Genomic DNA, 12,834 nt, shown 5'->3' with positions numbered 1-12,834 from the left:
CTAATTTGGGAAATGGGACTCTTACTGATCGTTCGGTCTGCCACGTCAATGAAACATCCAACTATGTCGCCCACTTGATATTTGTGACCAAATGACTCGTGGGTGCCAGCGTGCACTTTAGTCACCTGACATTCATGTTCTTATGGATTATTCATGTTTCACAAATCGCGAAGAGCCACGTGGCGCTTAATGTTAATATTCGCATTCGTCTTGCAACACGAGGACTACCTTGTACAGATTGCACGCAACCTCTCTGATTGATATTTTTGTAAAAATAAATTGAGCACGAACATTAAGGTTCTCACCCCTTTCATGGCTATAATACTTCAAATTACACAAAATGATATTAGATAGTTTTTTTTTTTATAAAAGGCGAATTTGAATTTAATTTGCACAAAAATTATTTTATTATTGATTTCTATATTTTATTTATTTTATCATTTAATCATTATATTAAAATTAAAAATCTATAATACGTTTTATTGAAAGCTAATGAAAAATACTGAATTATCGTTTTAATAAATTCCATTAAATGTTTTCTGTCGTCCTATTTCGATTTTCTTCGATCGTTAAATTACGGAAAGAGAAATTATGCACTTACGTTATAACCATCGAATGCCCAAGTACTTTCATCACTGCCCAGCATACTTCCCGGCATGCAATCGACTTTCGCCCAACCGACTCGCATAGGTCCGGCTGTGAGAACTTCGAACTCGAAATACCATTTTCCGCTGCTGACCGCGTAATGCTTCTCGACCCTGTAAGTCCTGAAGTATAATTGTCGTAACCTGTTGGCCTCCAAAAGCAACGCTATAAATATAGAAAGTAAATACATTATTATTATTATGTGTAATTCATCGAAATCTCAAAAATATGTTCAAAACAAGTAAAAAAATCGCTACAATTATTTTAATTTAATGCACACGCAATTAAAGCTTTATGAATTACCAAATGCAAATTAAAATTTGAGAGAATGAAAATAATTTGTATTAAATATGATAAATAATTATTATAAACAGTAACTAAATATCAATAATATTTTATATATGCGTTTTGTAAGTATTTGAAAATAATGCAGCGTTATCTTCAATTATCAATGAAATAAAAAGATCTTTTTAAAAATAAACGAGTACATTTAGAGCAAGAATTAAAGGTCTCACCCTCGTGCTGTTCTCCAGTAGGTGGATCAAGCATATATCCGTAAACCAACAGGGTCCTAACAGTTTCGCTCGCTGTATCTCGATTGGCTTTTTTGATAGCTTCGTCGACTTTCGGATACGGTACCAAGTGGGGACTTCTCCTCATCTCCGAGTCCTCGTTTAACCCATACGTCCATCCTTGACTGATCCTTTCCTTCGCCCAGAGATTGTGCGTGTTCTCCGCCAGTTGGTCAACGAGCTCCTCCATCTTCGGGGTCAATGTGATCGCAGACAGATCAAGCGGCGCCGGTTTATATCCACTGCTCTGCAGAAACGGTTCATTCGGCAGCCTCAAGGTTTTTATTCTAGACGGCGGCTTGTCCATGGTGATATAATAGCCCAGAGCCAAAATGGTCTTCAGGGTCTGCACAGCCAGCTGAGTGTCGTAGCGCTTTTCCGCGGCTGGAAGTCGCTCAAACTGAACTATACAGGGGTGTATCTTCCTGAGGTCATCCCTAATTTCGCCATAGATCCAACCGGCCTCGATCTTGTTCATCGCCCACATCTCGTGAATGTTCTCCGCCAGCTTATCTCTGATCTGCTCGACATAGGCGGGTAGGTTGACCATGGATGTGTCGACTGGAGCCGGAACGAAGGCGGTGTCGTCCTCGACTAACCACGGACCCGCCAGGACCACCTTGTTCATGTTACCGAAGTAAAAACACGGATCCAACGACAGAATTTGTTGCGGCAGCAGACTCTCTACCAGCGGCGAGAACTCTTCCGGCGGCTGGAACTTCAGTCGGCCGTGATCGCCGCCCAGCAGAAATCTGCAGGAGAGTTTGGACGAGCAACTGATAACGGGGAAGAACATGCCGTCCAGATTAAAGTTCCGAAAAGAGCCCATGATGTGAGTGCCATTAAAAGTAAACGTTATCACTGGCACTGTCAAATCCAAAGCGCAACCGATCACGTCGCTCTTTCGTATGAAAGGCTCGGTGGCATTTTGCACCACCTGCGTCTTCCTGCCACCGGTCCATAGATAAGCGCCGTCGAACCCGAACGAGTACAAATCGTCGCCGACGCCATTTCCGCCCCATTTTTCGCCACCTCCGGGATACGGCATGTAACTGGAAAGAAGCAAGTTTTTTTGCATTTGTGCATTATTGAATTTCTCGATAATGGGAAACTTAAAACTTAATAAACGCCAAAGATATGTAACTACCACCTAATCTAACCTTAATAAACTAAAGCCAACTTTTAACAAATTTTGACACTCTAATTGTAAATGAAGGCCTAGAAAACGTAATCTAACTTAATTTACCCAGCTGTGTTCGCCCATCCGATTCTCAAATGCGGCATCATGTGAGTCGTCTGTTCAATGTGATCCACTGTCACCTCAAAATACCACTTTTGATAAAGAGCTGAGCCCTCGACTCTGCCGACAAATATATTCGGTCTGACGCTCGCCACGTGATCCACCAGCTGCGTTTGGAGGAGCAAATTTTTTCCAGGCAGCAGAAAGTCGCAGATGTTATTTTGCGAAGAGCGTACCGCGACGCCGTTACCGACGCATAGCGAACACAAGACATCCAGAACCTTCGGATCCCTGCCGTGTTTCTCCAACAGAGAGATAATTACTTTTATATGCTCGTCCTGAAAAAAATCAAATCTATTTTACAATTTAAAGTTTGATTACGAATTATTCCATAAAATTTTTATTTGCGAGGATATTTTCGTTTGCCAAATAGCTAATCTACGTTGCAGAGATTGCAAAAGATGTCACAAACCCTCATCATGTTCAAAGCCTCCGGTGAATCAATTAGAACGCAGTGAAGTACGTCCAACATTCCAGTTCCCTCGCTAGAAGCCTGCGAGCCCAACCGGCTGAACAGCCAATTGAGACGATTGCTGTTGGCGAACTGGGCGCAGTTGGTGTGATTTCCTTTGATAATGGCCGCCAGTAGTTGATAGAGATACCCGGATATCTGATCCCATGCCTGACCACTCTCGTCGCCGGAGAGAGCGACGAGAAATCCTTGCGAAGTGATCACGTTGATCTTGTCGATAGCTTCGAGAATCAGATTCAGTATACCCTCCTCCTGAAAAAGATCCTGACGATTTCTGAGAGCTCGAAACTTGTTCTGTTTCTCTTCGTGTTCTGAAAGAACAAGTATCTATCGTTAGCAAGATAGTCTTGTAAGAGAAGAAGAGTATTCTCTTACCCATGTCGTCCTCGGGTTGAGCAAAATAATTAATCAAGTCTTCGAGACACATTACCATCTCGTTGAGGTTCACGTTTTGAAAAAACATGGACGCTCTTCTATTCACCTGCAGTGTTTCTAGGCCTCTAAAACGTATTAGATATTTTTAGCCAACTTCTACTCCGTTTTCTCTCTACTGATATCCGATATTTTTTTTCTCTATCTCTCGTACTGCTATATATAGTCTATAACGTCTTTTTATCTCTTTTTACGTTTTAAAAATATTTTTAATTGCAAAAACTTACGTGATGAATTGAGTAAACAAGCTACTGCACTTCCTGATGACGCGGGCAGTGCGAGATTCCTCTTCTTGGGATCTGGAAAAATCTAAACCGTCGTCCATCTTACCCTCTTCGTGGAGTACCGCCTGTTTCTCCTCGACTTTCCCGACCCCTTTCTTTTTCGTCTCGTATGACTAAAACAATATCGCGTGATAAATATCGTGAGAATTTCTATCGCAACTTTTACCATAACTAATGACTTAATTATTTAAACGTTTTATTTAAGTCAAAGAAGAGTCAATCAGCTAAAATTATTTTTCTTATTTTACGTTTTGAGGCGATATTCACAGTCAGATCTTATATTTAAGATCGTCTCAAATTTATCTTTAGTCGCTGTACGTCTCGTTTCATTGGCTACGGAGTATCTGAAGATGAACTTAAGACGATCTTTATATATATAAAATCTAACTATAAATACCTTGTTATTTAGAAAAAAAAATTATTCTCTTATTTACTTTATAAGACACCCAGAGACACGTCGTCGCATGTTGCATAATAACGGTAGAATCACCATATTTGATAATCGGCATTCCGATGACCTCCAGATCCTTGTCCTCGAGAACAATCTTCTGATCGTCCTTCTCTTGCCGCAGCCAGAACGTCGAGGTTTCGATCGTCGCCTCGTTCCTTCAAAAAAGAAAAATAATCCCGGATTTAGGAAACATTATCACGAGCCTCTAAGAATCGCCGTGACCCTTGAACTTTTCTAAAAATAAGTATCAACCTATCGACCAGATAGAGCTCGTTGTTCTCCTTTACGCCGAGATAACGTCCGGTTGTCAAGTGCCTGATCCTCATAGGATGCAACCAGTTGATGAAGCCGCCCGCCCATTTCGTCCTGGCGAGCTCCAATCTCCATAACGATCTCGCTTGGCTCATTACGCTACCGCCCTCGTAGATTACGAGGCTGTAAAACGACGAAGAAAATATCTGTAAAACGATTACTTCTATCCTCTCTCCTATTTTCAGGATAACGATAATTAAAAAAAAAATCTTGTTTTATTGGGACATACACAGCATGCATGCTCAAGAGCTTACTTTTGACTGGGTGCTGGACTCCACGTCGACGGTATCGTCAGGCACTCGTCGCCACCGTGGAAGAACCTCAACACGTCGCCGCCGAAAACGTAACCGACGTACTTCATCCTGCTGATACCGGTGCCGTATGGCTGCACCGACCAATGCGTCACGTGAAAAGACGCGTTCACCACCGACAGGTCATTTTCTTTTGTCGTGTGCTGAAACGAGAGAGATATAAATGTATTTTCTTTTCTCATCTCATAGGAATTATTCTGCGAAACATTTTTATCTTTCGACAACGTGTTAAATTTACCAAATATCGTTCGGTGGCGACAGACACCAGGATAAGATCGTCACCCACGCGCACCTTCTCACCCTCGGATCTCTGCTTGGAGGCGGGGTGCACGGTCCACCAACACGCCTCACCTTTGAGAGAATAAAAACTTTAAGAAATTCCGAAGGAATCACAAGGTTCCATTCGTGCTTCTCGACCCGTGAAAAGTTTATCATAGCTTTACACGTCAACTTTAAACGTCCAATTTAATTTCAATTTGGTTAAAAGTTATAATTGCGTTTAAGAGGTACTTATTCATGAATATTCAACAAAGTGGTATATTATGTCGGGGTAGAGAGAAATAACGTTAACTTCGATAAAAGAATTTGTTGAGCGTTGAAGCGTAATTGCGTTGCACCGACCATGAGAATGTTCCTGTAGACCGACGTCGAAAGCTAGCTTGTCGTTCGACGAACTCGTGGACAGGCACGCCAGGTACTACGACACACGATCATAGGATTTATGTAACCATGAAAAATTAATGTGGCATAACAGCGTTGTTATAAAGAAGAGCAATTTACCATGTCGCTGTTTAGATGTCGCAATAATATGGCGTTACCGTATAACAAGGTCCTGTGCCCTGACCCGGTGCCCTTTCCCTGGAAGCATCAAAGGATTGGTCAAAGCCCTTGCAACCCCTCGTGCTCGATAGTATTCCTCACTACGTATATACCGTACGAGATTTTAATAGTTCGCAAAATAACAGAGTTTCTTAGACAACTTCTACAAGCGTACTGATAAGAGAAGGCCATAAAATGCTGCTACGATACGAAGCTCACGAGGCGTAAATCGAAGACACAGATCGCTAAACGTGTTTTTAACGTAGACGATTAATACATTAGGCAGCCAAACGAAAGAAAGCGGTTGCTGTTATTAGTCTCAATATGTTCGTTATATTAATATTAACCGTAATTTTCAGGCATGATCGCTTAATCGATCGATGGGTGAAATAATGTCTCGATATTTAGAGAAAAAAATATAGGAGAAACTAAATAATTCTATAAAAAAAAAAAAGTTATTCTTAAAATGTTATTAAACGAGTCTTTGAATCTTTGCTGTTATTTAAATATAGTTATTTAAATATATATCTAAATATACAAGCTCGTTATTTAAAAAATTCTGACTATTTAATTTAATTTATAAAAGTATAATGTCTGTATCGCGTGTTCGATCTTCATGTTGGATAAAACTCAGCCTCGCTAAACTAGCAGTAAATACGGCGCTAAATAGAAACATGAGAAGAGACTTGTATTTCAAAATTTGGCTGAGGCGCGAAGTAAACGGCTCGTATCTTCACCCAAATTCGATCGGATGTTACAACGTTCTAGCACACAAACAAATGTCGTTTTACCCAAGAGCACGTTACGGCGCCTCGCAGATGGTATGTAAATTGTACTTACTAAACTGTCTTGTTGCTGCAAAGAGAAACATAAGAGGCAATGAATCTCGTTCGTCAAATGTCGAATTCGATTTGTTGAAAGAGAAAGAGAGAGAGAGAGAGAGAGAGAGAGAGAGAGAGAGAGAGAGAGAGAACGATAAAATAATACGTCTTGCGATTGATGATAACGGTGAGTTTCGATTAAATTTTTAAATAATGTTCTGTTCTTTTCATGATTCGAGTGACATGTTTCGAGTGACAAAATCACAGATGAAAATGGGAATGATCAACAAAATGAAGAAACGTGAAATTGAAATCTTTGTACACGACTATGGACACATGCCGCACAATCATATGGATAAGGGGTAGGGTGGCGGCAAGGGGTTGCGTGCGGATGCATTCAAGAAAAGCTATTCCGATGTATCAGGAACTTTTCGAAAATTATTCGGCGGAGAGATTGAGAGCAGACCTAAAGGTCTAAACAGACTGCGTAAAGATGTCTAGAAAATATCCCAATCTTTCTGCATATCAGTGTTGTTCGGGGATTTGTTTTTACATTTTACACAGAAAGGCAAGGGGGCGCATTTTATGGCCCACTCCTATGCAAGTTGAGCGCGTGTAGCAGTCCAATATTTGACGACTAATTTGAAATGTAAAGAACGTCGTAATCGCGAAACGTATGATTATACTATTCGCGCGGATTACAATTAGCAAATCGTATGAGTCGAGCTCGGCTGTACGAGCCTTGTCGTTCATAGTCACGTGTTCGAATTGTTCCCTCCCTTGAAATGAGAGAGTCGCTGTTTCTTTGATGGCACGAATGTTGAATAGAAGCTACGACTATTCCCTGGATCTACGAGTTTCGTTGGCGAAGCTGAAGTCATACGAGTGTACGAGATATTAAGCAGATGTTATAATCTTATACTTTACCGTCTCGGAGCCGGCAGCGGTGACCAATTCCTGTAAGGCCCTCACCGATAGGGCCTGCTCTATCACGAATACGCATTGCGACAGGTCCGGCGGTATGTTCTGTAAGAATTGGATAATTAATGAACACGAGAACGAGATGAAAGAAACTGCCTGCTAAATTCGCGGGATCGCTTTTACCTTATCTGCGATATTTTCGAGGAAGCAATGTCGATTACCGAAACCCTCAGCTGCCAGGCAGACCCTCTCTCCTGTTGCGGTACAGGACAGGCATACCATATCCTCCTGTAAATTTTAGATGATATCTTTACATATATTCTGCATAAGGGCTCATGTACAATGAGAGTCGCAAGATCCAATTATGAATTCTCTCTATGTTTAATTCCTTGTTCCTTATTCTTCTCATTGTACATGAGCCCTAATAATCTATTTCATTTTTTAAGAAAATCGATCGTAAAACCCAAAATATTAATTTTAAAATAATTTTATAAAATTCTTAAAAAGAGATGATTTATTATCAGAGTAAATCTCTTTAACAATTACCTTAAGGATGTTCTAAAGGCACCATCCCAACCAAAAGTATGCAGGAAATATTAAAAACATTATATACGATATTAATTCTCCAGGGATCCAAAGACAAAAAAATGTATATAAATAGCTAGGGCAAATCTAATAGAATGTAAAAGACGTAGATTTAGTGACTGTAAGTAACTGTCACTATACCATTAAAAAAAAAAATTCCCCAAAAAATTTTTGTAAATCGTTTCAAAGTTGCTAAATTTTTGTTTGTTGAAGGTCTACTTGTGTGTAAAATATCATTATATCGGTAGAGTTTTTTAATGTTTACACTTTTTCTCTATAAAACTCGAATATTCAAAAATTGATAACTTTTTATCTAAATTGTGAATCGATCTGAAATTTGGCCCCAAACTTTGAAAGAGGATACAGAATATAATATTACATTTTCATCAACTTCGTAGCATTTTTACCAACTATCCAGAACATTCTTAACATTATATGTATAATTTTATATGATTATTTCAAAACGATGTAATTTACAGTAACATTTATTTTCGATTTATCTTTATCTTGTAATATTTCCATCGCTTTAGCCATTCCGAAATTTATGATCGTAGTGCAGATTAACAAGAGACCTCGGTGCGAATTTCTCTCGTGATTGCATCGTGTAGATACTGTAGATATTTGCTGTGCTGCAATAGTGCGCAATACTGCTCAACGATTATGCAATCCACAATAGATGGTCCCACGGCGTAACGATGCGTACGCGAGTCTTATGCATCGGAGGGTCGACGAAGATGCAGCCGTCAAACGACCGACGGGCTGATATCATCGATCGAACGATGTCGTTTTGAAAAATTTTCACCGCGGTAGTAATAACGCTTTTGCGAAATCGCGTGAATTATGATGCCGGCCGAACGACAGAACGCGGCCGCCGTGCCAAAACCAATTTGGACGACCTCAAGAATGCACGAGGACAGGATATACAAGTATGCCGGCTTCGAGTGTATACCTCGTAATCTTTGGACGCGTTGCGTTTTGCGTTGAGGAGTTGATGGCAACGTTATTTAACGCAGACTCGCAATAACGTCGCGCCTCGTAAAGCTCGTCGAGTGAGTCACTCGATTTTGCGTCGCTCGATTTTGATCCTTGAACGCATAGGTTCTGTTCCTTTGTACTGAATTTTACTCCGGAAGAGTACTTTTAAAGCTTCATCTTATTTGTTCTTCCCTTTTATTGCAATCTCAAAAAAATGTTAATTTCTTATATTTTTTCTTACACTTAAGCTAGCTACTATAATCAAAAAATTATGTATTCATGCCCTTCAATTTTAAATGAAAATGGAAAAGAAAAGAAAGAAAATGGAGCCAACTGTATATGCATCCGTAAAAAATGTATGAGCGGCTATAGAAACTGGGTTGAAAGTCTCACAGGGGAAAAATTGTTTTTTATCTCGTTATTTCTGTAATATATGTTTAGGTCGGATGACTTCATCCTTCAATCGGTACACAGTACACACCTATATATAAATTACGTGGTGATGAGTTCCTATAAGATAAGGTCGCGGTTAACAATTTCCAAGCCCAGTTTTAATGATACGCGGAGAAAATTAATACCGGCGGCAATTATCTAAGTGCTCTCTTTTTTAACACTGTTCTAAATAAAGCAATATGCGTAATCCAATTAAAAAACTCATATGAAATTATTTAACTGTTAATGCAAATATGTAAGACACTATTTTTTAGAATTTTAAATCATTATTTTACTAGAAATTATTATACAGTACGTTATATGGATCGAAAACTGAAATAGATTAAACATGTTGCGCGCGTTGTCAGTCTTTGGTTGAAAAAGTGGATAGTACCTGCAAACAATTTATACTCGAAATATTCTCCAATTTGTCACGCTAATCAGCACGATTTATTGGCAATCAAGAATGTGACAACAACGCAATTAAGGCAATCAATCGATTATATAGAGTTAAATTGAAATCGATGGCAGAAGCCGGGTCGTAGGACGCGATCGTGCAAAATAAAATTGTTTTACACGACCATACTAATTGTATCACCACACCACATCCTCTTTTTCTCTATATATACTCGTATTTTAATAAGAATATAATTTGAATGTTCTCAATTGTCGGATGTAGTTGGCGATGTGCGACGCGACGGTGCGCGTAACCATGGACGCGCACGCACATCCCCGACTTGCTCAAGTTCGAAAAAATTAAAATGCAACGGAGAGAAATGTGGGTGTGCATAAGTAATGTTATAGGACACATTAACATAACTTCCTGCCGGGTTAAACGGAATGGCACGCGATTCGCCATACGTGAGCTCGTATATTTGCTTTTAAGACACGCGACGGACCGAAAGTTTCCGCTGGAAATTTGGCAAGAAGACCGAATCTTGTTTATCGAGATATTAATAAAGTGCAATCGGTTAATTCGCTGACGCGAATAATTTTATAAATTGTCGGATTTTACCAACGTTAATTATGAAGTGTTTATCTCCCCAATTCTCTAGTTCGCAACTATGTTTTCATGTTAATTTACGCGATAAACTAAGAAGACAAAAATAAAAATTTATAATTGAGAAATGATTAAAAAAGTTATAAGTATCTTCTTTTCTATATCATTTTCGTAATTATGTTCACGTATATCTTCCTTTGAAAGTACTATTACAAGTTTTTATTGTTTTATGTTAGTAAGTGTAGTATCGAGATTATGGAAACATACTTGCAGGATTTTATATTCAATTTTATCTCTTGAAATATAATTGTTTGTAATTTGACGGATAGACGCGCTACGTATGCATTGATAATTAATGAACATACACCGTTTACTTCCGGCGTCCAGCGGACGATCGAAACCACAATATTGCGGTATAGGTCAAGGATAAACCTTTATTTTACAAGCAGACAACCCCTGTAATTCTATCAAACCGACAAATGATCATAAATCATATTTACCCTTTACACATGTTTATGTTGCACATATTTCTAGACTTCTTATTCAAATACATAAAAGAAAAAAACTGCATGATAGGAGAAAATTTATGCGTGCAGGTTTATCACATTCACGATTGAAGATAGTCAGCGGAATTAAAATCTCGTTATAATCAAAATCCTGAAAATTCGAATTGGCTTGAATTAACCCTTTCGAAGAGTTCGAGCTTGACTCAATCCTTTCCAATTCAAGTTCACTCAAGTTAACTTAACAATTCGTTGCTTCCTTAATTTGTTAGAAATATCGGCGTGTAAAGTGACGGGGCGTTTGATAAACATATCGCTAAAAAAGCGAGCCTCGTGACGGCACCACTGAACTGGAAGAGGCTTTAGAAAAAGGTGTTCCCGTCGTGCGTGCACTATATATCGTTTGTTGTTCGATAGTCGGTGCATCCGACGATCCGACGCACGCTGCATCGCGTTATATTAATTATAAATTCATCACTTTTTGATGCGACATCACTAATGAGAGCTACGCGAGCCGTATCGATCAGACAGAACAGCGTCGCATTAAATTCTAAAATTAACTAAAAGCGACTAGCTGTATTAAAGAAGCGACTTTTAAAGAAGAACCCCGATGTGTCGGAAACTTTGCTAGATTTCTATGCACGCGACATGCGCAGCACGTGTCGCAAAGTTCCCCGTCAGCGAACTGCACAATGAATCACTCGACTGTAATTTAAGTCTCCTCGAAGACGTTGAGGCGAAATGTAATTAATAAAAAGAGATATTATCTACAATTTTAATGAAGGAATTCAGATTATGCATCGTTACACATACTTCTTCATTTTATCTACAAAAAAATTTGAATAATTTATCTTTCGTAATTCGAAAATTAAGTTGTTTTATTCGAACTTTCTACATAAATTAATAAATCACTGTAAATTAAAATTCAGGATGATACTTCTTGAGCTCTTATTTTTGTTAGGAAGCAATTTCCGCGACAAAGTTGAAATGATCGCAATTACGAAGTTACATACAAATTTAACTTTGCACGCGGCTAACTTTATCTCCGATGTCGAGCGTACGTGTGCATATTCTTGATGCTCGATCTTATTATATCCATTTCTACCAACGCAAATTAACTTTATAATCTCAGTTTAACTTACTTTTCATCCTTTTCTAGTTGTAAGAATTAGAAAAAAAAATAAATTAAATTGAGTAAAATAAAGATAAAAAGTAAATTAAAGTTAATCCGCGTTGATAGAAATGGACATTACAAAATTACTGTTATCGCAACGTCGCTGATCGATATAGGTCCCGTCGACTATTCTCGATTGTGCGAAGTTGAGAGAATTAAGTTCGTGAAACTTCAGATGTTTTCGTGCGGACGACATTTCGCTTTCTTTTCAAAACCAAGTCAAATTATCAAGTGAAAATTGTGACGGCAGACAACGGCGGGAGATGGACGAACCTAACATTTACGAAAGCAGATCCGACGAAGGCAGGTAAGCGATATTCCGTGCTCCGTTGTCGTGTTCGGTTTTACAATCCGTCCGCAGGAAGGGTGGCCTGTCGAAAGGTGCGCATATGACGTTTCGTGTAAGAACGCGAAATGATCCATTTCCTCGGTCTTGGCCGGTTCTGCACGATACGTTATCGCGATGCGAATCTAGCGGAAATGTATTTTCGCACGCGATTTCGCCACAGTCTTTAAGGCTGTTTAATTCCACGAAGACAGGCGCGACCGTATCGATGATCGAAGTCATTCTCCTAGAGAACAATCGACTTCTTTGCTCAACGTTCCCGCGTGCTTTATGTATTATATACATATATACTTCGTGGTCGTAAAAGTTTCACCGCGAGTCATAAAATGAGTCGAACAGCAGTTTGCAAATAACTTCGAAGAATTAAAGACCGAAAGTTTCGCGAAAGTCGATTCCAATCGTCTTAATTGTCCGTAATGCAATATTGCACTAAATGCATACATTAATAATGCATTTTAAGGGGAGATTGTAGATGTCAA

The 12,834-nt window shown here is 39.1% G+C and overlaps 1 protein-coding gene across 14 annotated transcripts in view; it reads right to left on the bottom strand.

Moving 5' to 3' along the window:
- The window catches only part of Ryr (Ryanodine receptor), a 40,746-nt gene that overhangs the window by 22,257 nt on the left and 5,655 nt on the right, over window positions 1–12,834 (bottom strand). For 7 of the 14 annotated variants that reach the window (XM_071786780.1, XM_071786784.1, XM_071786786.1 and 4 more), the window contains exons 3-17: window positions 7,524–7,628; window positions 7,347–7,445; window positions 6,439–6,453; window positions 5,560–5,637; window positions 5,401–5,476; window positions 5,018–5,130; window positions 4,723–4,922; window positions 4,409–4,591; window positions 4,140–4,311; window positions 3,649–3,818; window positions 3,365–3,489; window positions 2,930–3,300; window positions 2,464–2,795; window positions 1,161–2,269; window positions 602–810 (exon numbers count right to left, since the gene is read on the bottom strand). In XM_071786780.1, the coding sequence (XP_071642881.1) occupies window positions 602–810; window positions 1,161–2,269; window positions 2,464–2,795; window positions 2,930–3,300; window positions 3,365–3,489; window positions 3,649–3,818; window positions 4,140–4,311; window positions 4,409–4,591; window positions 4,723–4,922; window positions 5,018–5,130; window positions 5,401–5,476; window positions 5,560–5,637; window positions 6,439–6,453; window positions 7,347–7,445; window positions 7,524–7,628 (3,357 nt within the window). Of the gene's footprint in view, window positions 1–25; window positions 126–601; window positions 811–1,160; window positions 2,270–2,463; window positions 2,796–2,929; window positions 3,301–3,364; window positions 3,490–3,648; window positions 3,819–4,139; window positions 4,312–4,408; window positions 4,592–4,722; window positions 4,923–5,017; window positions 5,131–5,400; window positions 5,477–5,559; window positions 5,638–6,438; window positions 6,454–7,346; window positions 7,446–7,523; window positions 7,629–12,834 lie in introns of all 14 variants that reach the window. The other 7 variants (XM_071786782.1, XM_071786783.1, XM_071786793.1 and 4 more) reach the window with 3 other exon arrangements.

This window comes from Temnothorax longispinosus, chromosome 8 (genome assembly GCF_030848805.1).
Source record: "Temnothorax longispinosus isolate EJ_2023e chromosome 8, Tlon_JGU_v1, whole genome shotgun sequence".
In the NCBI taxonomy this organism is placed as follows: Eukaryota; Metazoa; Arthropoda; class Insecta; order Hymenoptera; family Formicidae; genus Temnothorax; species Temnothorax longispinosus.
Note: the sequence above shows the minus strand (reverse complement) of the source record. Positions and strands in the feature narration are given on the sequence as shown.